The sequence below is a fragment of the Corvus moneduloides genome, chromosome 4 (assembly GCF_009650955.1).
Source record: "Corvus moneduloides isolate bCorMon1 chromosome 4, bCorMon1.pri, whole genome shotgun sequence".
Classification (NCBI taxonomy): domain Eukaryota; kingdom Metazoa; phylum Chordata; class Aves; order Passeriformes; family Corvidae; genus Corvus; species Corvus moneduloides.
This window is the reverse complement of record NC_045479.1, coordinates 33,200,300-33,228,249: the sequence shown is the minus strand read 5'-3', so window position 1 is coordinate 33,228,249 and position 27,950 is coordinate 33,200,300. Positions and strand designations below refer to the sequence as shown.

General features: G+C 37.4%; 1 protein-coding gene across 1 annotated transcript; it reads left to right on the top strand.

Moving 5' to 3' along the window:
• Positions 1-150: 150 nt before the first annotated feature.
• Positions 151-27,253, top strand: ALX1 (ALX homeobox 1). The gene is made up of 4 exons (XM_032107619.1): positions 151-695; positions 2,874-3,178; positions 6,781-6,909; positions 18,026-27,253. The coding sequence occupies exons 1-4, from the start codon at positions 464-466 to the stop codon at positions 18,344-18,346; spliced, it is 987 nt and encodes a 328-aa protein (XP_031963510.1). The 5' UTR covers positions 151-463; the 3' UTR covers positions 18,347-27,253.
• Positions 27,254-27,950: the final 697 nt, after the last annotated feature.

Below are 27,950 nucleotides of genomic sequence, written 5' to 3'. Positions count from 1 at the left end.
GGATTACTCTTTCCAGGATCCCTGGAGAAATAAGAATAGGTTGCAGAGGGGAAATGTCCTTTTTATTTGTCCTCCCTCCCCTCCCTCCCTTTCTCCCCTCACCCTCCCCGAATGCTTGTGTGCGTCTGTCTGAAACAGATCTGTCTGTCGAAAACGGGCCTGGAACTCCCTCCTGTGTTGGGATTAGGTCTTGGGGGACCTGGGGTGGAGTTAGACTGCTTGGTTATTTTCATATTCATTAGAAATGGGAGGTTGCACAAGAAGTCCTGCTGAGCTTCAAGATATAAGAGCAACTTCGGGTTCCCCTTTCAAGACAAGACAAATCAAAGGCTCAGAGGCAAAACAGCTCCCTAAGCACTGAACGCCTCTTCCTCCCTCCTTCCTTCCCTCCCATCCACTCACTCTCCCTCCCTTGCTCACAGTCCAGCCTCTGTCTAGGGAAGAGGCTCTCAAGCAGCCTTAGATGATTATGGATTTTCTGAGCGAGAAGTTTGCCCTGAAGAGCCAGCCGAGCAAGAACAGTGACTTTTACATGGGAGCAGGAGGCAGTTTGGAGCACGTTATGGAAACTTTGGACAATGAGTCCTTTTATAGCAAAACGTCAGGCAGCAAATGCGTACAGGCCTTCAACCCTCTGCAAAGAGCTGAGCATCATGTGAGGCTGGAGAGGACATCACCCTGCCAGGACAACAACGGTGAGTCGTCATGCCAGGGTTTTTCTTCCTCCTGGAGATACACGGGCGAGGGCAGGGATTCTCCCGCCCAGGGAGACCAAAGGCAGCTGTGCAGCCTTCGGCTGTGGGCATGCGAGGGGCTGTCAGGTCGTAGTAAAATAACAATAACTGTAACAATATTACTGTTATAATACTACCACCACTACTATTAAAAAAAAAAAAAAAAAACTCCGGGAGAAGGCAACCGCCTACTTTGAGGAGCTCTTTTCCTCTCAGTGCAGCCCTTCGGCTACTGCCTTCCACACCGGCCCCGGCCCGGGTCCAGCGGCTGGCCGAGGAGCACAGCGCCGGGCACGCCGGCACAGCCCGCCCGGGGAGCCGGCGGGTCCCGGCGGGAGCTGCAGGGCACGGCCGCCCCCCGGCACCTCTCGGCGCCCCCCGGCCGCCCCCCGGCACTCCCTTGGCCGCCCCTGGTCGGCTCCGGCCTCTCCCCGGCCACCCTCGCTCCCGCTACGCGCCGCGGCGTTTTCACCCAGCAAACTCCCGGGAGAAAGCATCCCCGGCTGTCGGTGTCGGAGGAACTCCGGACACGGCCGGCTCTCCGGTGCCGATCCAGGGAACGGAAGGTCGCTTGGTCATTTTCGGTTCCTTCAGATATCGTCCTGCGACGGTAGCGGGGTTCTCTCGGCCGTGTTACCAAATGATGTGTAAAGATGATTCTTCCGAAAACCACGTCGGTCATCCAAAGATAGTGTTAAACCTTCTATCAAGTATTAAAATTTTCTAGCCTACCGGCAAGGAGAATATGGAATATTTTCTTTTAAAAACATTTTAAATTTTCCTCATTATTGCAACATGATGAAAATCCCTGTAGAAAAAAATATTAAAAAATAATTTCCTAGAAGAATTGGAAAACACAGTTAAGATCATATGCAATAAGAAGACTAACAGTACCATACTTTTTTGACTTCATATAGTCATTGAATTATATATATATTTCTGAGAAAAATTTTTTATTTTCTCAAAAATAAAAAACTATGAAAAAAATTGTAAGATAAATTGATAGATTTCTTCAAGTGTAATTTAAAAAAGAATAACCTATAGAAAATTGATTTATACATTGGAGTCTTTCCTAATTAACTAATTTAATGTGTGCCTTGAGGGCTTTGGGGCATTTCCTATCTATGTATGTGTTGATGGTATCTAAAAATTGTGTTTCATTACAATCAGCTCAAATTGAAAGGAATTACTGAGAATGTGAGAAAATCTCAAAGCAAGCTTCTTATGTTATGTGGCATCTTTGTAAATTTTAATTTCTATAGAGTTTGAATATTTTTTTACCTTTTTCTTAGAAAAGAAAAAAAGTTTTTTTGAATTCCATAACTTATCTCATTACTTTTCCAGTGATGTGTGATAAGTAAAAAATACTGAAAAGTAAGAAATGTTTTCATTTCCTATTAAGAAGCTACTGCAGAACATTTCTTATCTCTACAACTAAAGACAAATAGTTCCTGCAATCCTTATACAAAGTATATGAAACGATCTCTTTTAATAAGTTAACATTTTGCAGAAATGCCTTGTATTTTGTAACCATAACAAACCTAATTGGAAACAATTCCACCTCACAAATCCAAAAGAAGGTATATGGAATTTATTGAGTTTTTAAAGTGAATTCAATTTTTGATTTCATTTGCTTATTGATTTGTCTGTTTACATCTATTTAGTTTACTTCTTTGTTAGTTTGTATTTTCATAGAAATAGAAGTTTTTGCATTTGCTTTCAAGTTTAAAGGCACGTTTGTCAATAGCTTTGTGCCTCTTCTATGAAAATCTGTTTTGGGCTACGATTCCTTATCTGTATAACTCTAGCTGATGCTGATTTCATGGATTGTTAACTACTTTAGTGGCAGTAGTGGCAGAGTGAAAATATCCAAGTCTCTTGCACAGTCTCCTTACTCTGTAAGTTTTCAGATGATATTTTCAGATATAATTCTCATTTAGAATTCAGTGTGATTTAGCACTTTTATTCTATCAGTAGTTAATATTACAGATTCCTCTTCCATGATCTCATATAGAAACAACACAGCCAAGACAGAATCTTGTTCCTTGTGAAACTGTTTTATATGAACTCCTGAATCTAAACACCTCCCCTTCCCCCTTGATCATTTATTAACCAGCTGTTAACCCACCTTGTATGCAGTGAACTACGGGATTACTAAAGTGGAAGGTCAGCCTCTTCACACAGAGCTGAGCAGGTCCATGGACAATTGCAACAATCTCAGGATGTCTCCAGTGAAAGGGCTGCAGGAGAAGGGAGACCTGGATGAACTTGGTGATAAGTGTGACAGCAATGTCTCCAGCAGTAAGAAGAGGAGACACAGAACAACTTTCACCAGTTTGCAGCTGGAGGAACTGGAGAAAGTATTCCAGAAAACTCACTACCCTGATGTCTATGTAAGAGAACAGCTAGCTCTAAGAACAGAGCTCACTGAGGCCAGAGTCCAGGTAAGAACCAAACTTCAGCATTTCTACAACAAATTGTGAATTGTAGGAATGAGAAAATTATACTCTTGAGGATTGTACAAAAGCCTGTAAAGCTAAAGTAAACAGCTCGTTTTGCTTCTTTTCTTTATGGATATGAGCTGTTATGCTGCAGTGCTAAAATGTTATTTTTTAAAATAGCTTGTGTTGCAGTTCTGAACAGTTGTTTAAGGGATGAGAAAACAACATCATTAGAAAAGCTTTCTTGATCTCTTGTAGAATTCCAGGCAATGAAAACATAAAGTGTTACGTGCAAAGATCCCACTAAAGACTCGTTGCATGTAGTTCAGAATGATGACAATGCAGAACTCAGATGCAGAGGATTGTGTGTGTGTTATGGCATGAAAAGTACGGTCTAAAAAGTAACCAAATTCCTTGTTTCTATCCAAAGAGTGTGCAGTGAAACTGCACATACATAAATGTGCATAAATATCTATATATCTATATATCTATATGCCCATACTTATTTAGATCTCTGTGTGTGTTTGTGCCTGTATAAAAAGAAGGACAGAATCCTTCCACCTTTTCTCTGTGGAATGATCTCAGAAATCACAAAATTAGGAGGTACAATTGCTGGTTGTTAAACTTTCATAACTGATGAATAACGTTATTCTAGTTTTTGGAAACAAACATAGTGTTGACCACTTAGTACATTATTTGAGTATCGTAACTGCATACAAATATGATTCATTCAGTATGTGCTCGTATAGTAATCTCAATAGTATTTATGGCTTTTGGTGTGCAGTGGTGAGAAAAGAACCTAAATATCCAGGAAATGCAACCTTTCCCTTGTTTAGAGGTCTTCTGTTAGAAAAGGGTGTGAGCCACATTTTGCAAGTTTATCTTAATTTTAGGTATCTTCACTGTTCTGGTAATAATCATTATTTCAATTTAGAGAATTGCAGTCCTGTTGATTCTTATAGACTGGGATTAATTTTTTAAATTTAGTGACTTGAATATGATAACAACTTCACAACTTGTAATTAAACACATACTCACACATGCATATAGAGAAATAGGCGTCAGTGCACATGCCTACAAACTGAAATTAAATAAGAAACACTTTCAGAAACAAAGTCAGCTAATTAGTTTTATAAAGAAGTGTTCTTTTCATGTCTATTCAACCAGACATCATATTCACTGTTGTCATCAGAAAATAGAGTCCAAGGCTGTGTGTTCAGTTACATCGATGCGATATCAGCAATGCCGATGGAATTTGTTTCAGTGGCTTTTAACTCTTCAGGCTCTGCACAATCCCTCTCCTTCTGAATTTGGTACAGCTTTCCAAGTATGACTTCCATTCATTGGGTTTTAGTCTTGACTTGAAGAAAAGGAGGTAGCATAACGTTAAAACACTGTTCTAACAAATGCGTAATTCTGGAACACAGAGAAGTACTTCAAGAACAAATTAATAGTGAGAACAGGGAGGGGAAAATTGAACTAAAGTGTGTCAACTGACTTCTTATCACATTTATTTTCCTAAGATTTAGAAGCTTCATATGGTAAGAGTATTAAAAAGAAGACAGTAAGTGAAGAATATATAAGTTTATATCAGGCTTTCACAGAGTATCTACTTCTAGTTTATTTAGACATGTTCTTCCCTTTCTTAAAAGATAACCAATCTTTGCATTTCTCGTATGCTAAATATGAAAGGACATGTTGATCATTTCTGTCCAGAGTAGCGAGAGTATTCCATCACAAGATGAAGCAATTTGCAAGGCCTTACGTCATTAAAGGCAAGCATCTGGCAATTCAAGGATAACAAGCAGCAGATTTCTACATTGCTTTGCGGAGGCAAATGGTTACTTTATCTCTGCCAAGAGTAAGTTTCTAGTAAAATGGTGTAAACAGAAACATTTTGGGGGATTGTCAAAGGAAAAAAATATGTGCTTTTTCTCATTTAGTTCTATGAATTCAAGCAAATTGTTTGATTTAGTGTAGCAGAGTGATCAGCTGGATACCTTACCCACAGTTCCCTTCACCACCATTTCATCAACATCCAATTTAATATTTGTCCTGCACACATGCAGAGAGAGCCAACCTGAACCTAATTTATCTGAGTTGTTCTCTTTCCTGCTGCATGCCAGTCCAGTAATTGGTACCCATTTTAAGGAGATTGTCAAGGTCTTTTTTCAAGGAAAGAGCTTCATGACTAAATTTCCTTATCGTGTCCTTGATGCCTCCTGTGGAGATAGGAGATTTTTTTTTTTGCCATCCCTTTTCTTTTTGCTGAACCTCAGGCATCATAAATAACACAAATTTACCACCAAGGTCCCTAACAATATACACTCAGGAGTTATATGCATGAGCCTTGCTTTGATTGCTGAATACATTTTAAAATATTGCACATACTAAATCTGCAACAAGTGCTTGGGAATCAAAATGAGCAAAATTATTCCCTGGTTGCTTATGCAGTATCAAAAGACAGTTGTGTTCTCCAAAGATTAATGCAAGAATGGAATTTTAAACCAAACAGTGTTATTTTAAATGTCCCACAATATGGAATCAGAAAATATCCCTCAAAATATAGGAAGTGTCTATACAAAAAAAGCACTATTCATTTATTTATATATCAAAATGAATTAATGATCAATTTAGCAGGAAGACTAACCAATGCCATGGTTTCCCTTAAAAAAAAAGGTTCTGTTAGTAGTGTGACTTCTTAGAAAAGTCTCAGTGAGCTTGCTTACATCAGAACAATAAAGATAAGTCAGATATTACTCTTATACAGTGTTACTTTTCTTAGCAATCACCTTAATTAATCAGGATAATTCTTAACCAGTCCAAAATAAACTGTCTGAAAGAAAAAAATTATTAAGACCATGGGACAATTACAGTTATCAGTAACAGAAAGAAATGGCCATATAATAGGTTTTTTATATAATTCTTGACACTCAAAATATTACAGAACAGTCCAGGGGGTATGAAGAAATTTAAGCATAAAATCTAAATTACTTCATAAAGTTCCATTATTTTGTTTTCCATTATAAGAAGCAGATATCACCTAACAACAATGTGAAAAAAACCCCACAATAGTTCCAAAAACTCTGTGACATGATGACTTTTTATTATCTTCCTGGCCTTTTAGCCTTCCTTATAGGAACCTTTCCTGCTGCGTAGAGTACTGTCCTTGTGCCAGTTTTTCCTGCCTTTTATTACTGCACTTGTTAAAGATTATGGACACCTCTAGGAGGCAGATTATGGGTAGTCCTAGGAAGTCAGTGGGAATGGGAATTTAAGAGAATGTTTCTTTACAACTTTACTTGCTGCAGACTGATATTTCTCAGGATGTTTTTTTGTTTATTTGTTTTGTTTTGTCTGTTTTTTGAGATAATAGAAAGGAAGCAATATGTATTGTTAAAATAGCTAGCAATAACTTAAGCAGGTCAGACATTGACCATATTGAAACTGTAAGAAATTAATTTTCAGGTGGAGCATTTCTCTTTTGTAGATAAAGAGAAATTTTCAATGCCACTGTCCAAAATCTCTTGGGTTTTTTTCCCTAAAACTCTTTGCACAGTATATAATTTAGTTTACCCTGATGACTGTTTCCTTGTATACTACAGGTTTGGTTCCAGAATCGAAGAGCAAAATGGAGGAAAAGAGAACGCTATGGTCAGATCCAGCAAGCTAAGAGCCACTTTGCTGCCACCTATGATATATCTGTTCTTCCAAGGACTGACAGCTACCCTCAGGTATGGTAAAGACCAAGCAGTACTTTGGGTCTACATTTGGCAGCTGTCTTAACAACTCTGGTTTTGTATGCTTTGCTAATATGAGTATAAACTATATGATCTCTAGACAGCTTCCTTCTGATGTGTTAAACATGCACCATTTCTTTATGGACCTCAAAAACCGTAATAAAGCCATGTAGAATCATAATTTAATGTATATTGCTGGGGGGAGAGAGGCAGAGGGAAAGAACAGCTCTCTCAGACAGTTGTAGTTACTTTAATCTGTATTTTTTTTCCTGTTTCAGTTCCCTGTTAGTATGTAGTAAGGTATACGGCATAATAAGATTGTAATCTTCTGTCTCTGTTCTCCAGTCCTTTGGTTTACTGCTTTGCCTCACTCTCTGCTTTTGTCTGCTTGCTTGTTTTAGCACATTGAATACTTTTATTCTGAAGCCATTGTTTTTCATGTCTCTGGCTTCACATTGCTTTTACCATATAATTAATAAAAATAAAACACCATACAAAGCAAAAAATTTTGCATGGTTCCCTTCACTACTGGTGTTCTGGTGCTCTTCAGCTTCATAAGTAGCGGGGTCTCTGTCAGCCTTAAGAATATACTCCTATTCTATGTGAGCTTGCTTTGGTCATGCTCTAAATTGGCTGAATGGAGAGGTCCTCAGCGTTGGGGAAGAGTGGCTGGAAATTGACCCAGCAGAGAAGGGCCTGTGGGTGCTGGTTGACAGCAGCACAACACGAGCCAGCAAGTGCCCAGGTGGCCAAGATGCCCAATGGCATCCTGGCCAGTATCAGCAATAGTGTGGCCAGCAGGACCAGAGCAGTGATTACACCCCTGTACTGGGCACTGGTGAGGCTGCAACTCAAATCCTGTATCCAGTTGTGGGCCCCTCACTACAAGAAAGACATTGAAGGGCTGAAGTGTGTTCAGAGAAGGCAAACGCAGCTGGGGAAAGATCTGGAGTACAAGTCCTACGGGGAGCAGCTGAGAGAGCTGGAGTTGTTTTGCCTGGAGAAAAGGAGGCTCAGGAGAGACTTTATCGTGGTCCTAAACTACCTGGAAGGAGACTGTAGCAAGATGGGCCTTGGTCTCTTCTCCCAGGGAGCAAGTGACAGGTCAGGAGGACATAACCTCAAGCTGAGCCAGGGGAGGTTCAGGTCAGACACCAGAAGAAATTTTTCACTGCAACAGTGGTTAAGCATTGGAGTGGTGGAGTCACCATCCCTGGAAGTGTTCAAGAAATGACTGTAAATGACAATTAGTGCTATGCTTTAGTTGGACCTAGTGATCTTGGAGGTCTTTTCCAACCTTAATGATTCTTAATGATTAGCTATGAACCAGGGGTCTTTGGTTCATGTGTCCTCTACTCAGCTTAACGTGCTTTACCTCTGAAGAGGTTGCATGTTACTAGGTTTGGTGCCTGGGACAGAGCTGGCTTGTGTTCCAGCAGCTCAGAACATGGACACAACCATCTCAGCTGTGGTGGCACTTGTAAGTCTGTCTAGTTTTATTTTATAATGTAACAGGTCAATAACCCAACTGCATTAGCAACCACTGCATGACAGACTCCGTGTTTAAGCAGGTGGACACAACCTTAGGTAGTCCCAGGTAGATTCACAAGGACATAGATGCACATTCACTTGCAGATCTCACTCAGGGTGTTCAGTTCTCTTTTGAAGGTCTTTCTGACTTACTTATAGCATAACAACAAATGATACAAGGAACAGTGCAGAAACTTTGGGATTTCTAGACTAAATTTTGTGTCTGCAAGGTCACCTTGTATTTTTAGTAGGATTCCATCTACAAATTTTCCCAACTGACCAAAGTTTCATTAGTATAAGATAATGGAATAATACAAGTAATTGGCAAGCACTTAAAATGATTGTCCTAAAATTAATGTTTTTCAAAAAATCCCATATTTTTAAATTATATGATAATATGATCTATAAAATTCTAAATGCAATAAAATATCTATTCTGTCCTTTCAGATTGTTAAAAAGATTAATTCACTGCATTTCTGTTTACATTTTTGTCAAAAAAAAATCTCCTAGACAGATGACACAACTAAGTTTCAGCCTGACAAATGTTTCCATCATTAATTAATAGATTCTTAAAAACAGAAGATTGAAATACAAATGCTGGTCCCATAATCTTAGATCAAGCATCTCTAAAATGTGTAGAAATACAAAATGTGTACCCATTCACAAACAGTAATACAATGTGCTCCCCTACAACCACAGACTAACAGACTGCAGGCAAACAGAGAGGCACAAGTGTGTAACTGAGTCTGGTCGCCCGCACGAGAAAGCTGCGTTGTACTGTTCTGTACTTCAAGAACAGGAACAAGGAGCTAAATGAAGGTGTGAGTGCACTTTACATTGGCTATTTCAGCTGAGTGCTTGCATGTATAACTTGGCTACATGATAAAAACAAGTTAGCCCACTCCTTAGAGAAGAAGTTGGCTACTTTTCTGTACACTGGAATATGAGTGGGTATCCACGTAATTAGCACAGGACATTTAATAAAAATTCATGTTTTTGCTAACCTGGGGGTAATTCTTCATAGTTTTCACATTCTTAAATCCTCATCTTCAGTAAAACCACATCCCTATCATGTATATAACACTTCCAGTGGGAATGCCTGAGACAATGAAAATCTGTTTTAAAAACACAATGACCACTAACATCATTCAAATCTTTTGAACTAGATATCCTTTTCTAAGTGCCTCACTTATGGAAAATAAATATACAGTGCCTGACTTGATATAAATTTATCAATCTACCCCACAATTCAGCAGAAAAGGTATTTAAAATTGTTATCTGCATGTTTTGTTCTAATGTTATAAATTGATTTCCCAAACAATTCCATTATTTCTCTGTAGATAATGTAAGAAAAGGAAACAAATATCCTTTTTTTCTTTGCTCCTATTCCTGCACCACTACTTGTGTACAATCACTTCTCTCGTGACAAAGAAATAAGCAAATATTAGACAAGCTTTGCCATACTTTTAAGTAAATAGTTTTTCTTGGGGATTGTGGAACACAGATCACTGAAGCTTATTTAAGAATCAACAAGGGGAAAAACAGACTCCCTGTTGCTGGAAAAAAAATAGGTTGAATATTGGAAAAGGATGAAATCAAGCCGAGATGTTTACAGCTGTATGGCAGAAAGAGCAGGAACAAATGTGAATTTCTGGTGTGCATTATAAGGATTTGCAGGCTGCAGATTTTCTGTTTTGAGTCCAGACACGGATATGTTGAGAAAACACATCTCGGTTGCTTTCCAGCAGAAGCATCAGTCTCTTGCAGCTAACAGAGGGTGATGTGGAGACTTCTGCTTAATCTCTTCACCAATTATCTTAATCAAATACAAATTAAGAACAAAATGCTGCTATGCATTGTGTGACTATGTAAACATGAAAATTTTTTCCTGTGAGAAAATTATTCTTTCAACTCATTTCAGACAGAAGGCTGGCTCTGAATCAGAGAAAGGTAGAGATTGCAAGTGACCTCTGGAGATGGTCTGGTCCAACACCTGTCTCTACAATCCAGTCTAATTTTGCTATTAAATTCCACATCTTTATGTTCACAATAATAACAGTTTAGGGTTTTTTTGGTAGATCATAGTTCTTTGCTCTGCTCTTTCAGTCTAACCTTAATTATTTTTATAGTGTATTGACTTTAGATGTTTCTTTTTTTCTTCAAAAAAATTGCTCACCTACCTGCCAAGAAGTTGAATATCTCCTAAACTGGCCAAATTCTGCACGCATATATTTTCCATTAATTACACTGTCACAAGCTGGATTACAAAGGAGTGCAGTTTGTACAATAGTCCAGCACAACTAAGTGTTACTTACATGTTTTTTTCAAGGCTTTAACAATATTACGCTGAAAATCAGATTTTTCTTGGAAAATGTTATGCACAGTGTTTTTCATTCATTTTAGTGAAAGATTTCCGTTTCATTAATTTCAGTATTTGAACTTCAAGCTTCTCTTGCAGATACAACACATTGCGGTCTAAGTCATCTTAAGTGCACTCAGAAAAACACATCCTATGCAGTTTAACTTATAGCAATATCCTACTGATGATGTGAAAGTGAAGATGGAGCATCTTAACATCAGTGGGGAAATGAATGCAGATTCACTTCATGGGGGAGTTTACTTCATTTCACCTGAGTGAATGTTAGTAAACAAGCCATACTTAATTTGGTCACCTAAATACAGTATCGAGTGTCATTAAAGATGTCTCAGGATATCTGAGACACTGTTGAAGTGTTGATGAACAGGATTTAAATGGACAGTCCATCCTTCATTGTAGGCAACCGTGGTCAGATAAGTATTAGACATTTGTGTTTAGGAAACTTAACCAAACGGACTTCTATGCCAGACATGGGTTCCCTTTAAAGCTGTCAAAAACCTGATCAATTAAATTTTTTATTCCTGAAACATAAGGTGTAAAACAGGTATGATGATCTCTAAAAGTTTTTTTAATCTCATATGTGGTTCAGCTGCAGTCATCTGTAGTTATCTTACATGGATCTATAAATGATATGATGAAAGAGGAACAATAAAAAGCCTCTTTAGCTTTGTTCTTCTCTTACCTTATTGGTCTTTATTTGACTCCTTCTGCCACCCTATGTTAGTAGGAAGGCTACTGTTACAAAGGGCACTCGATCTCATCAGATTCAATGCTTACCTAGGAGAAGTAGCAAGAAAACCTGAGACAAAATTTCATATAACCCCTCCTTATTTCTGCGCACAAGAGACTATACTATTACCACACAGACTTGCAGCTTTCCCTGTATGAATCAAGTTTATAAAGATGTTATCTTTATAAATAAGTGCATCAGTATGTAAATAAACATTAAATTGTATCACTGAAAAGCAGATAAAAAAGGGCAACATTTTTCTCCCACCTAGGCTCTTTCCTTACTTTGCATCTTTCCTCATTTTGCATCTTTCCTCCTTCTTACTTGTTCTTTGAATCATGTTCATTTATTGTAATTTTTCTTCTAAGTTCTTTTAAAAGGATTCATTTTGTCACACCATTCTACTTTCCCTCTTAGTATCACATGTAAAATGTTTGGGTTTTTTAAAATTTTGTTGAAACTGCAGGCAAGAGTTGGATAGGATAGAATTTAATTTTTTTGTTTTAGTTAAAAAAACCCAGTCTAGTGCAGGTGGGAATCTTAAGACGACAAAAGCTTTTCGAAAGTATGGGAACAGGAGTGATATAGAAGGTATAGAAAGAAAGGAAAATGTTGAAATCTCAGAAATAGAAGGAAGATGCTGAAGTTTGCATTCCATCCACCAGAATGATAAATTAAATTAATATGTTGAACAGCATGGCATCACATGATGTGTTGGCAAAGAGTGTAGAAGTAGTATCAGCATACATGTGTTAAGTACTAAGTCCTTGGATCATCATTATAGTTTGCTCTAGCTTTAGTACATATGGCTAATCCTCATTAGCAATAATCAAAGTTACATGCTCCAATTAAAGGTTCATATGGAATATATTAGACACCACATGTTATATGACTGAAAATTTCTTTTAACTGTAGTAGACATAAAAATGACAGTTAATCACAATAGTTCATTAAGGCTATGGGTACACTGATTAAGCAGGAATAGATGTGGCAGACATATCGTAGCTAGCTTCAAAGGAGTTTTATCACACACTCATGCTGTCTTGCTGTGACAGCATGGAGCTCAGGCTGAGCCACCACCTGGATGGTGTGTGTCTTGCTGCATGTGTGCTCACTTGCCTTGCTGTGCCTGATCTTCCAACAAGAGTGACACTTCTAATCTTTCTGGGTGGTGTCTGTTCTACACAAAGTAGCTTATGCACTGCACTTTTATTTTTTCTTGGTAATAAACCACCACTGTATGTGGTCCTTTTCACAGTCTCAACATTCAGTTTGTTGTTCTATCTCTTTTTTTGTGAAACATATTTCTTTAAGTGTGTGAGTGACTTTACTGGGGCTTAATTATAAGGCAAATTAATTTTTTTTTCTGAGATACACAAATTTTTGAATAGTATTTTTCAAAGTATGAAATTTTGCCTTTAACTGTATCATAGAGTTGAAATATAACTAACCCGTATTGTAACTGGCTCCAAGATTGCAGTAGGAAGAATTTACAGTTTACAAAACACCCCATACAAGAATGAAAGCTTGATGACTTTTCAAATCCTCATTATTTTGAAGCTTAGCAAACTTTAGTGTGAAATCTAATGATCAGATTTTTATTTTGTTCACCATCTGTAAGCCCAAATGTGGACTGAAGGGGTCTATCACATATTTTTGAGCATATTTTAAGCATCTCACTATCAGGGGCCAGGTAGCATTTTATTTATATCTAAAAATTGTGTACTGCATCTCTCTCATATGTACCTGAGCCCAATACAGTACAGGTGATCTTCACATGTGCAGTTGGTCCAACAGCTCCTACAAAATGTTCACAAATTACACTGAGAAGCGTTCTGTCTAGATATAAATGTAAAAATGCAATGAGAGTGGTGAAGCTTTGGGACAAGTTGCCCATAGAAATTAAAGAACCCGTGTAGCTGGAGTGACTCAAAACATCGCCGAATGGGGCTTGAGTAACCTTATCTAAATTTAAGAGTAGCTGTGAGCAAAGGTTTGGAAAAATAATCCCAGAGGCTCTTTTCAGTTTAAATTATTCTGAGAATCTACAAACTTGGGAAAAACAGGCAAATTTCTACCTGTATTTCGGATGTTCTAAACAGGCATCCAGAAAAAAAAAAGCAGAAAGTGACAAACCAAACTAATCATAGTGATGGACTAGGAATGACCAACAGATACGAGCTGTGAACTAGCAGTTTTGAGAAGTTTAACAGCTATTGCATTTAATCTGCCTGAAGCAGCTCCTTGTGCTTGCACAGATTTGATATTTTCTGGCAGTGCGAGGACTGTTGTTTCACACAAGGAGAGGAGTGACAAAAGTTTAGCAAATCAGTCTGACACTCACATGTTTTTTATAATTGCATAAATTCTTAACTGTTCAGTTAGTGCCACTCTTGTTTCCCATGCAGTGAATAAGAATACCCTGAAAACAGAGTAAATGTGTAGTTCCTAATTAATTACTTGAGTAATTATAATAGCATTCAACATATATAACATTTATTGCATAATATAATAATAAAATCTCTTAATAGCTAGAGATCTTAAAAGAGATTAGAATTTTGTTTCTCATGTGAAGCACTAAAACACACTCAAATAGAAGTGCTCACACGTGTGTCTGCTGGAGACAGACTCTAGTCCGGACAGGCAGGTGACTGCAATGAGTCAAGAGATTTGGTGATGGGAGAACCAAAGCTAGGGAAGTGATAGTAAAACTCCCAGAAAATTTTGACATTTGAGTTTGTGTGATTTCTCCAGGGCCTGCATAAAAAGGCTGAAGCTCAGGTTTAACAGAAAAAAGCAGTGACACCAAGCGGAATGAGCAATTACCTCAGCTCGTTTTCTTCTGCAGTGTCTAAGAGAAGGTCACGTGCTTAGGAAATTATATCGTAACCGTGTTAACAACCATAACTCTCCAGTTATGTTCTTGTCACAGCTATGAAATCCTATTTCTTTTTCTATCAGGAAGGGTGTGTGTGCATGTGTATGTGTGTATAAAACATACAGTAGGTAAATATATTGAAGGGCTCTGGTAATTTCATGGTAACCACAAGAGCAAAGCTCAAGTTGTTTGTGATGTTAACAGAAACCAGAGATGTGCAGTATGTATAGCCTCATTCACAGTCTCTGAATTGCCTTTTATATAGTTCATGGATCACACAAGATTTTAAGAGGAAAAATATTTTCTTTAAATTCATGTACATAATGTCGCTTTTCCTTCTAACATACCAGAAGAAGGTCTGATAATTTTGACTTATTGTGAAACATTACTGTATTTATTTTTAATATAGGACTACCTTCTGCATCTAAATTTTGCTACAAGATATTTATGTTGTAAATCCTTGTAAAGAAATGAAAATTTAATAGCAAATGTGAAGTCACTCAACCAACAAAAATGAATAGAAAATTGATATGACTGAGACATTCTTTTGGAAAACATAACTACCTCATGAGAGAAGATGTAAAGTTTCCTAGAATCTTGTGGCATTCCTGAAGTTAAGTTTACTAATTTGTATTCCTTTCTCTAAGAAAGAAACCTAGGGCACACCTTTGAAAGTTTTAGGAATTAATAGCTTGTTCACATATTGCTTTAAAAAGACATTGGAATATTTTAGGATTTGAAGCTGAATTCTCTTCTCATTTACACCTGTGCAATCTCACTGAAGCTAAACTGAAAGGGATTTGTCTAGGGTAAAAATATCAGGAAAATTGGTGGTACTAAACTTAGTTTACTGCAAACTAAACTACTCAAAATATGGAAAGACAAAGTGATGTTGTGATTCCTCCAGACCACATAGGTTATTGGGCACTTTCAAACTGAGCCTCTGAACCTTTTGAAGACTTCCCACCATGACTGTTTTAAAGGCAAACTTGTGCATGTTTGCTCTTAAACAGATTTTTTTTGAAAATTATTCCCATAATTATATCTGCACCGCCTGGGTGACTGAAGCATTTGGCATAGAATTTCTTAGAAAGAAATTTCAGTAATTCAGATAAACAAGACTTTGTCACATGTGAGTTACCTTTGGAGACTATGAGCTCCTTCAGAAATAGCTCCTGTATTAGACACTGCACAGATTAACTGTTTCTCCCTGGGGAAATTTGTCTGATTATAAGTCAAAACTGGCTCAGGTAGATCAATTAAGGAGTAATAAGGCAGCTGGGAATCATGTCAAACTGTGGGGAGTCTCCCATGGGCTGATGTTTGAGTCCTCTAAAAACTGATTGTGGGAGGAGGGAACTGGAAAGTTCTGAAGCTTTTTATAGATTTCCTCATGTAGACTTCAGGAGGCCCACAGGAACAGGAAAAATCTTCCATATCCTTCCTCAGGCACCTTACTTACTCCACCGCTTCTCAGCCTGCCACCTAACATATGCAGGAGCAGAAGCCTGAGGTGTGCCCAGCTATGTGTGTACTTGTGTGTGTGGAAAGGCAAGCCATGTCCACGAGTGTGTGTGGAACTGTGTGTGGAACTGCACATGTGCATGTCCGTGTAAACAAGCTGAGCAGACCCAGAGTTTGGGGAGATGTGTCATACCATTACTTTTCCCCAGGCTTTTGTAGGAAACCAAAATGGAGCATTTACCAAATCTATTTTTGCTGCTGTAATTCCCAAGGAGCCCAGATTAGTTTGTCAGCTCCTGATGACCTTGCTAATACAACTGTTTAAAATATTAACTTTTAAAATAAGACTATTTCATCCTTCCTATCTGCACTAGATCTCAGCTAGACGAGTTCAGTGAACCATAATTTATCGCTTTAGCTTGTTGGTGCTTTGGTGAGTATGTGCTGTTGCAAACTGATAGGAAAATGGGAGAAAACACAACTCATCAGCATTAGAAACATGTTTTCATTCTGTGTATGCCTATGTGTGCATCTGTCATACTTCATTACTTCCCCTGACCTCTACTTTGACAGAAAAAAATCACTCATCTAGAAAGATAACCTTTATATCTTAAGTCAAAATTCCTTTATCTATGGACTTGGAATGTGAATGTAAAATTAAGTTTGAAGTGGGAATTCACTTTTCAGTGCTAACCAAGGAGTAATTGAGTTAGTCTAACATATCACAGAGAACAAAGACATGTGGGCTCAATTGCAGTGCATCAGGGCAAGGATACACTGAACGGACAACAAATTTTTAGAAGGAGGACAAATTTAGCAAAGGAAAACAAATAGGAGAGGATATGGTTACTGGCGGACAAGATCCATACTGTGAATGGGGGCTAAAAATGTCTTCCCTGATGTTATTTGTACATTAAAAAAAAAAAAAAATCAGCATTCAGGAAAGATATATAGGTAAAAGTGGAGAAGGCATACAAAGCTGTATATTGTATAATGGTGTGTGCAAATGAGGAATGACTGAGGAAGCTTGAGTATGTCAGAAATTATACCATATACATGTAGTACTAATAGACAGAGAGTGGAGAGTTTGAAAAAAACAGAAGGGCAGCTGCTGAGTATGAAGTTTGATCAAATCAAAGTGAATACAGCAGGAATGAAAGACCATGCAGTCTGAGATAATAACAAGAGCTGACTTATGTTAAGTCTTGAAAATCTTCCTGTCTGTTCATCTAGTAACAAACAAGTGAAAAATACCTATCCATAAATAGCATCTATACATAGACAGTAGAAGGCCTGGGACTCAGAATGAAGCTTTAAGTGACTGCCAAGTATAGAAAGGATTATACATCAAAGCTTGAATACATGGTTACTCCAGACATCGCTGGTAACCACAAAGTTTGTGTCCTAGTCTGTCATGCAACCTTTCCCAGGGATGCATATTGCAGCCTGTTAAGGCTGAATGCTGAAACAGTGATGCCCTCAAAGTATAATTTCACATAAAAACACCATGAAAAGAAATTTTAGCTCAAATCTATCTTTGAAACAAATTTAAGAAAAAGCCTTGAATGTATTATCAGTAATTCCTGTGTTTTATGGTTTCATTTGTTTTAAAGTAATTATGCAAGGCTTCTCATTACTAAATTTTTCAAATACTTGTTGGGCTTTGTCGCTTGAGAAATCCGAATTGGTTTGTTTTGTTCACCCTCGTCTAGTCTTTCCTACCATGAAAGTAGGAATTCTAATGAGGAGAAGCATTTATGGTGAAAATATTTATGATCTTGTATGCTCTTTTGACACCTCTTCTCTGATGTCAGTTGTGTGTTTCCATTAATTTTATTGACTGGCTGGGCTGATGGCATCCTGAGGTTCAACACTAGACATCATATATGGAGCCACAGAGCAAATGGATGACAAAGTAAGGAGCATGAACCATCAGCCCTTGCTCTTAAGTGAACAATCTCATATTTTGACTCATGTGATCTCTTCATACTGTTTTCTAACATGATTGCAGGGAAATATGTTGCTTGTTTCAGAGGAGAACTAGTTATGTGTGAAGTAAAACAAACCAAGCATTGCAGAAAACAAAAGATGAACTATCTAAATTTAATCGTATTCATTTCATATGTTCCAGATTCAGAACAATCTGTGGGCAGGGAATGCGGCTAGCGGCTCTGTGGTTACCTCCTGCATGCTGCCACGAGATACGTCCTCCTGTATGACACCTTACTCCCATTCACCCCGGACAGATTCTGGCTACACGGGCTTCTCAAACCACCAGAATCAGTTCAGCCACATGCCCCTCAATAATTTTTTCACTGACTCATTGCTTTCTGGGGCAACCAATGGACATGCTTTTGAAACCAAACCAGAGTTTGAAAGGAGGTCCTCCAGCATTGCAGTTCTACGGATGAAAGCCAAAGAGCATGCTGCCAATATTTCTTGGGCCATGTAATATAGCAGTACGCTCTCTCAATTTGTTTTTTTTTTTAATAGCAAACTAAAACCATTTTTATTTCCCATATTTAAAGGGAACAACAATAAGCTGCTGTGTGTGGAATGCTAGAAATCACAATATACACGATGTCTGCTTAAAGAAATGCAATATAATATTTAACAATAAACCAAGAATAAACCAAATAGATTTACCATGCATCAAGCTCAACAAGCCCTCTTTGTTTTGATTTTTATATATGTTTTGTTGTACCAGTTGATGAAATATGATTATAGAACCTGAAAAAAAAAATAAAACTACTAAGCAAATATGTCTACTTCATGGTTTTTAGCAGTCCTGTATAAAAATTCTTGCTTTACAAATGAATACTTCATAAGGGAACAACTCTGTAAAGGATAATAAATTTATTATACTAAACCCATGATGTAAATCTCTAAGCACACCACGCAAAGAAGGAAATATGTGACCATTCATGTTGTAGGTAGAATTTGTAGACTGAGTTCTCTCAGCACTGGGCTGCTGCTCTAAGCCAGCTGTTTTACTAAATGCATGTTGAGCTTGTTGAATTTATACCAATGAACAACTAATGTAATATGAATAGAAGGTACTACTTCATCTTATGGACCTGACTGTATTTCTATTAAAGATAACAAGATTTTTTTTTGTCAAATATAACACTTTAATAGAGTATTCAAAGATGTGCACAGATTGTCAACTAGTATGTTTAAATTAAGTCTTAAATTACAGATAGGGTGTCATGAAGCTTAGGTGACTAAAAGACAGCATGGAACAGTACTCCTACACTTTTAACAGAATACAGATTAGGGAAAAACCCCAAACAACACAACAGTGAGGTCTGACTTCCAGTACAGTCCATCTTACTTGGTTTTGCTACTCTATGGTCAAACTGAAACAAAGAAAGCCCAACAAGGCTTGCCACTTTCAGTTAGTAACTGATCTTAAGACATTATTAGAGTACAGTTCATTTAGCTTTAGTTATATTTTGTTGATAATTTTCTTATATGCTTTCCAGAGTGTAAGACTAGTTTGCTACCTTTAAAGTGTACAGGAAAAATCTTTTTGAGTGCAAAGGCAGCAGGATTTGGCTCTCAGCTCCCAGCCTATCACAAAGGAATTAAAATGTCAGCAGACTTTCTGACATTTCTGGTGGAAAAAAAAATAGAGGAGAAGAAAAATACTTTACATCTGGAGAATTGCTATCTGCTTTGATTTACTTCTCCTCCCTTTCCCCTGTCACATTCCAAGCTCCTTCAGATGAGTGAAATGTCAGCCTCTTTGAAAGCAACAGTCAGTCTCTCAGGTTCATAAAGGCAAAGTAAATTAATTGAAATAAAGAAGGATTTGCATGGCTGTGACTAGAACAGGATACAACTCTCGGGGCACCCCCTGCTTGTTCTTGCTTTTCTCTCTGCCATTAGTTAGGAACGGAGGGTGCATGGGGGAAGAAGGGAAGATCCGGGAAGCAGTTTCATCACAGCAACTGCAGAACTACCAGTACTCACAAAAACAGACACACAGGAATCCCCAGATTTTCTCTGCTCCCACTCAGGGGGGCTAAACTTGAAATAAAAATAGGAGATGGATTCATTCTGTAGCCTTTCAAGGGAATAAATAAGCTTAACTTTGAAACCACCAGGATCAACTGAAAATGGGATTTTTACAGCAGATTCTTACACAGCGGAAAGGAAGGTTGTCCTATTTTCCACTAGTAATAAACTCAAATTTTAACACATACATATACTCCAATTTGTGGTTTTCTGATTCGATTCTCCTTCTAAAAATTAGCTTCAGCTTTGGTCTGAGGAGCTGGAAAAGAGTATTCTGGCTAGAAGTTATCTTTTCCATTTTTTATGGTCTGTTTAGACAGCAGTAAAACTAGACTGACAATTTAAAGCAAAAAAGAAGAGCATTTTATTGGTACAGGTAGAGACATTAGTTTTGTATAGACACTTTTGCCACATGCAGAAGGATGAAAGTGGTGGAAATGCAAGGGATATTTTAGTAATCTGTTTAAAGTTAAAAAAAATTATTTTTCCTTTTTGTTTTTGTTATATTTTATTCAGTTTCCACATAATAATTTTTTAAGGTGTAGTATTTAGAACATGCTAAAGTGATTTCCAGAATTTTTTTAGGGTGTCATTAGTGGACAAAGAAGGAAAAGTTTAGTTGACTATCTCCAATCCATTTTTGTTGTTGCCTCTTTCAATTTACTTATTTATTTTCATAGCAGAATTTGCTACTGTTTTCTTCTGAAATCCCCCCAAAATAATTTGAAGATTTTTTATGTCAGGAGTAAAATGCAACAATTTCTAGGAATTTATTGCAGTTGCAGATTACTTGGGGAGAATAAATATCCATTTTCAAAATATTACAACAATTTTAGATGCTTCCAAAATCAAAGGGGAAAATAAAAGAACATGTCATCTTCCTGCTGATTTAAGTGAAAGTGATGCAACTCTAATTAATTCTTCATCCTCAAATCTAGCAACAGAAATTTTTTGTTACATGTTGCTAGCATAACTTTATACATGAAATAAATAGGTATTCAATCCTTCATTAAACCTGAGGTGTGATATGTTGCAGGCCTGCATTAAGCTTGTCATGCTCTTGCATCAGCCTCGTCTCAAAGAATGAATGATAGCCTGTTGGTTGCAGCGTTTCATTTAGCTAATGAAAAAGTATCTTCATGTTAGATGTCAAGTACTACAACAGGGTCACATTCTGCCAGTTTTATTTAGTAGTGCTTTACTCTGTGAGTAGCCGCATTGATGGGAGTGAGGCTACTCACATAGGGCAAATTGTGAATCACTTGTAAATGTTTATTCACAATGGCCCCATTCATGCATAAAAAAGCACAACATGAGTAATTGGTTCATAATCAGGCCCAGCTTAAGGTACTATTCAGCTCTGGTAAGGATGGCAGAATCTGGCCCACACTGGCTTAAGGCCAGACTCAGATTTTTAACCAAGATGAGTAGCTCCTTATTCCACAAATAGTGCAGAGAGACTCAACAGGGCTATTGGTAGTATACTCTTTTTTAATAAAATTCTAGGAAAGAGACGTTTCAATATATGCAAATAATTTAAGCAAGTTTCTATCAAAGGTAAATGATTTTATTTTCTACTGGATTATACTCCCATATTTGACAGAACTTGTGTTTTTGTGCTTTGATTTTATCACTTAATGATTTCTTCTCATGAGCAACTAATCTTTTTACTGCTTCTTGAACATGTGGAAAATGCACTAAAAACAAAAGGAGGTGATTTACATAGCCTTCCTGTCAAGTATGTTAACTAATGTTTGAGATATGTGATCATGATGCTATGCTGAGAAGCAAATTTATAGAACTTTTGGGCAAAGAGTCCCTATCCTGTTAAAAGAGAAAGTGAAATATTGTTCTAATTATTGATGCACTGTTTTTTCTCCTACAATTGATTCATCAACATTTTGAAATCTTAAGCCTGTATTTTAACAAATTTTTGAACAAATGTAAATTTACCTATGAAATGTAAATTTATTTATATTATGGTTTTTACAAACTCATAAGTGATGGACAACACTGCATTTAGCAGCTAAAGATACAGTCTTTTTATGACCAAGATGGTCAGAAAAGTTTGACAAAACTCATTTCTACCTAGAGGTTAACGGTATTACTTACCACAGGAACGTATCAATGAAAGCATCTTTTGTTGCTGAGAATAAGTTGAAATGAACTATATTTCTCACTTCACTTCTTTACTGTCATAACATTTTGTAGAGTGAAGTGTTGAAAAAATACAGTTCAGTATGTTAAAGGCATTTTATTTTGACTGTGAATTTTATGGTAAGGCCCTGAATTATAAAATTTAACAAATATAACCTATATTGTGCATTTAATAATGAGATAGTTTAGCATAATAGAAGTAAATTATCTCATTTGCAAATAATAAAATATTGCAGGGTTTTTTCAAAATGGCAAAGATTGTTTTATCGATAAATTTTTAAATATCAGTGCTATTTCGAAATCAGAGTTAAATCAGGCTGATCAGAGTTAGAACCCATTAAAGCTGCTTTTATTTCTTTCAAAATTTTTTCAGGGGAGGTTCTTCCTGTAAGAAGTATGTGTTCCCTGTAGTGGTTTAAACCCTACCAGCAGCCAAGCCTCACGCAGCTGCTCGCTCACTCCCACACCAGAGAGACTCGGGAGAGAATCAGAAGGGTGAAAGCTGGAAAACTGATGGATTTAGATGAAGACTGTTTAATAGGGAAAGCAAATGCCACGCACACAAGCAGAGCAAAAACAAGGAGTTAATTCACTGCTTCCCATGGGCAGGCAGGTGTTCAGCCATTCCCAGGAGAGCAGGGCTTTATCACATGTAAGGGTGACTTTAGAAGACAAAGGCCATCACTCCAAACGTCCGCCTCTTCTTCCCCCAACTTTACATACTGAGCATGGTGCCAAATTCTATGGTATATCCCTTTTGTCAGGTGGGGTCACCTATCTGGGCTGTGTCTCCTCCCAGCCTCCCAGGCCTGCCCAAATTCCATGCCGATGTAGCAGTATGAAAAGCCTTAAAGGCCTTGGCTCTGTGTAGGCCCTGCTCAGCAGTAACAAAAACATCTCTGTATTATCAACTCTACTCAGCACAAATTCAAAGCACAGCCCCGTAGCAACAAATTGTGAAGAGAGTTAACTCTACCCCAGCCAAAAACCAGCGCATTCGCCCAGCACTTTCGTACCCAAATAACAAGTGGCCCACTCATTCCCAGAATGCATACTTCTTATTCATCTACAGTGATCTTTTTAGATTTGGCTGGCATTAGAATCATGAAGGAGTGTGCAGAATGATTGTTCTGGGGACAGAACAATCTTCTGGGAGGAGAGTCAAGAGTACAGTGCTGGAGTAAGGGGGAAACCTAAATCCACTGCAACCCTCCCTTCCCTCTATGCCTAAACAACTTGTCCTGAATGTCACCAGGACCTGGCAATGTAAGATTTATTCTATTGCTACCTTTCCAGTGTGCGTTTAAGGAGGGATATAAAGAATCAAGAGTAAGTCTTGAAGAGGTAGGGTTGGTAGGTGTTTGACTGTCATTGGCAATAAATACATACTGTGAAATTAAGAGTAGTTTTGTGGAGAAGCACCTCTAATCATGAATTTCAAGACCTTTTTTTTCTCTGTATTTTTGAGGCAACAGTAGGACAGAACATTAAAGCAAAAGCACAGTGACAGTTGAAACAGTGAGCTCACTAAATTCCTGAAGCACAACCACTCTCCCTTGCACCACAGGCTCATTAAAACTAATATGGCTGTGGCATGCAAATGAAGGAATATATCACAACTCTACCACATGAAATATATTTGAGATATTGTCCTGTTCTGACCAGTTGTTTTTACTCTATTGAAATAACAGCATAAAAATTACATCGTGCCTCATCAAATCTTTACAAAGTCCACACAAGATATATAATATAAGGAAAAAAAGCCAAAACCAAGTAGGTGAATCTTCATTATCATCACAAAGAATAGGGGTTTGTGAGCCCTTATACTTTTCTAGACCTCACACTCAACAGCTCAACTTCAGCTTGACTCATGCTGCCGAACTTCATAACAGTGATTATTCCCATAGGAACTAGACTAATAAATACATCAATGTATAGGAAATAATATTGGTTATAGTGATGTTAGCATGAAAAACATAATTTCAAAAAGTGTAGGTTATAGGATCAGGTCAAAATTCATAATTTCTGACTGGCTTATAGAGTGGAACTTGATGGTTTACAAGATGCTGTTACAGGAGTGCTTTTCCATGCTCTAGTTCTACCTATAGCAACCGTCCATAATGTAACAGCTGTCTGCTTCATCTCTCAGAAGCTGGGTTCTGCATTCTTTAATTATGAAAAATAATTGAAATAGGCTTGATCCTCCCTGTCTCGTACTCTCGCGAGAGTATCCATCTATGTGCACTAACTGCAGTTTACTTTAGTCTCACTGTCATTAAAGTGAGGCAAAGTCTTCTGCTATAATCCAGTAGCTGAAAAGATTTGATTTTTGATACCATTACCTCTCTGTGAATGAGCAATTTATTGATATGGAGAGGGATGACTAAGTTGTGTAAAGCCTTTTTTTGATTAAAACCCAAAACCTTAATTGGTTTGGTTTTGGTTGAATACAGTCTGATTATAATTAGCAATCTGCTTGTAGGCAGGAAAAAGTCCCAGTTAACACTTTTATAATATTTTTGTCCATCTGAGAAGAAAGAGCATCATTAAAATGAAGCTTTGTCAAACAGCATGCTCAAAGACAGACAGAAGCATTTGAATGTTTGTAAGCCTCTATTTACTCAGGTGTGTTTACTGAAATGATTTTGGTTTAATCATTAAAAATGGAAAACAGCTGAGATCTTTAATGGAAAAAACATTATAAAACGTTAATTGTGTTTTTCTTCCAAAGTGATATTAGGGGAACAACTCTGCTTCTAGTGTACTAAGAATGATTTTGCTCATTACTTGTTATAAACATTTTAGTATATAATGAAATACATATTTATATATGGAAAAACCTCACAGATATTACTTAAAAACATAGGGTAAATAAAATACTAAATGATTTTGGAGGTCTTTCAGAAAAAGCTCTGGGATAGAGATCAGAGTTAGTGAGTATTATTTAGCAAATGCTTAAGTAGTATATACAATGAGAAAAGTGGAAAATATACTCATTGGCTGGGAGTTTATTGAATATTTAGAGCCAGAAAACTTGGTGTTGGCAAGGAGGGATGAAATTTTCTTTACTCAAGAAACTCCTTATTATCAAATCCTAATTGAACTTAACAGGAATCTTGCCAGGGATCTCACCTGGGAGTAGGATCTGGTCCCTACTAAACACATAATAGATTTACTATGCTAAATTGAATTGTCCTGGAACAAAATTACTTAGTTTATATGAATGCTTTTTTTATTAAGGTAGTCCATTCAGCTATTTTTAAAGCAGGGGAATTTATTAAATCAGTGGTTTATGTCTGATTTACTACAATGGTTTCTGTATTTGTGTCTGATTTTTTTTGCAGAATTAAAGAGACAAGGATAGACTGAGCAATGCTTTTATGTTTTTAGGGAGATGTGTTCTAAGAGGACTGTTAGTTTTAGTGTGAAAACAATTCTATGCATATGCTAAATCACTAGTGCAGAGGCATTAATGCTTGTTTAATCTAATTGGACTAATTCTCTTCTGGAATTTAGGCAAATAACTGAGATAAACAGAGTCGCTTGCATGTCCACATTTATCTACGCTTTCTATTTATACTGTTAAATTCTTAAAACAACACTAGCCCATAAATTTGCCTTTTTGTTCTCATTCTTTTGGCAGTGTTTCCTACATGCTGCACTTTTAGAGTGCAGTTTGGTCTCATCTCAAATAAATAAGAGCCATGGAAGGAAAAAACTGCAGCTACAAAGTAGTTCTAACCCATTAAATGCAGATGGCCCACAGGGGGTTTAATCATAAGAGAGGGAACACACATCATGCTGAAATATAGAGCTGTTTTCTATCACTTGTTACCATTTGAATGTCTGTCCCAGGAAAGTGAATTCAATATATCTTCCTGGCCATCAGTTGCCCTCTGAATACTCCTTCTCTCTCTGATGTAGCTAGATTTCCCTTTAGAACATACAGAGATGAATGAGCTCTTACCACACGTAGAAGTGAAAGAAAACATTTCTTTCTGCACCAGAACAGATGAGATTCATCATTAAGAGAATGGATTTGACCTTGTCAAGTGGACCAAAGCAATTTATAAACAAACTCCTACAGGGGAGGCTACTTTTGGCCAAGTACTATATTAGCAGTGTTTTACTTATGCCTGCTGCTACCTTACAATAACTTCACAAACAGGCTGACTTCCTGAAATATAGAGTGCTGAGAGAAATCACAGATGTACCTAGAAACACTGGGATAGCATAGGGTTACTTCCCTCCCTAGAGACTGCACAGAAACATGTCCACCCACCTTGCTTTCTCATTCCTGGCAAAAGTTGCTGATCACTACCCAAATTAAATCTTCATTTCAAGTATAGATATGTATCACAAAACATATTTATACGTCAATTTGCCGTTGTTATGCTGTTGTTCATGTAAGCAGCACCCATATGGATGATAGTGTTCAATATGAAACTGAATGGCATCTACCTATCAGAGCACTAGCAGAATAACAAAAGCAATTCAGCATGGGTCTATTTTATTTCCAGCATCAGAAAAGGGATATAAAGAGTCAACAGTTTGCTACAAAGTTATTTAGATCAGATAATACTCCTACTAATACCAATAAATTTTCTCCCTTTAATAGGATATTTAAACTGCAGGTAAGAATTTTTACTCTCCTCCTCCCAAGTCTGTGTCGCATATGTATTTTAAGTGAGAGCAGTGTTTTAGTGGTAACAAAAGCACAATGGCTCAAACCTTTCTGTTCTGTCCAACAATCATAAGAAAGGAAATAAAAATGAGGACATTCAGTGGCTCAAAGATAACCCTGCTGTATGGAAAGAGAATACTGTGTCCAAGGGGGTGGTTGCATGATAAAGTGGGGAAAAGTCTCACTAGATATGTAAACTACATGTACAATTAATAAAAAAGTTTTTACTATGACTTCTAGGACATACTTGCCCATCTATATCAATCTTAGTCATGCCAGCAGAGCTGATAGTGTTATAATCTCTTCTATGGCTACAAAAAGAGAATCATGGAACATTTGCAGAAGGGGTTTGACCAGAATATTCAGTTTTCTTTGACTCACTTTTCCTGTGCCATGTATCCAAACAGAGATGCAGTTGCAGGTGCAGTTACTTCCTTGAAGACTACAGTAATAAGCCTGTATAAGTGACAACATGTTACTTTACTTTTTGTTGATATTGCCTTAGAATCATAGTTAGGGTTGATGACAGTGAGACAGACCTCTTCTCATGCTAGAAATTTAATAGACTATAGGTGGAATCCTTCAAGCCATGAAATTTCCCAAAGCTTCCAGGAGTCTCCCTCATTAATGAACTCTATGTGAATAGCCAAGAGTTTGATACATATTTTAGCTCAGGAGAAATTTATGCTGTCCAAATCTTATCTGCATCATCATAAAAGCTCTTTATTGTTCAAAACCCAAGACCACACCATTGTTCCATTGCCAGTCTATGCTTCATTGCCAGGAGATAACAATTCTGAGCCTCTTAAGGTCAGAATAATGAAAAGAATTTCCCAAGTCCTTACAAGGCACTATATTGCAGATTTATGCCTTATTCTTCTGTAGGTCGAGTTCTCAAGGTCTTCTACAATTAGGTTGAGAAAAGAGGGAAGGCCTTGCTTGCTTCTTATTGCAATTATTCATTATTCACACACCTCTCTGTGTGCGTGTGTGTGTGTGTGTGTGTGTGTATGTGAGGTGTTTCTGAGCCAAAGATGGAGATGAGGGACCCAGTTCTGATGTTAGTTCCCTGGTTTTATGATCACTTCTCCACTCTGATTTACAGAATTGTAAGGAAAAACCTTGGGCCCTGCACCCAGCATACTTAAAGTGAAAATATACAATTTACAGAAAAAAGAAAGAAGAACCAGTGACA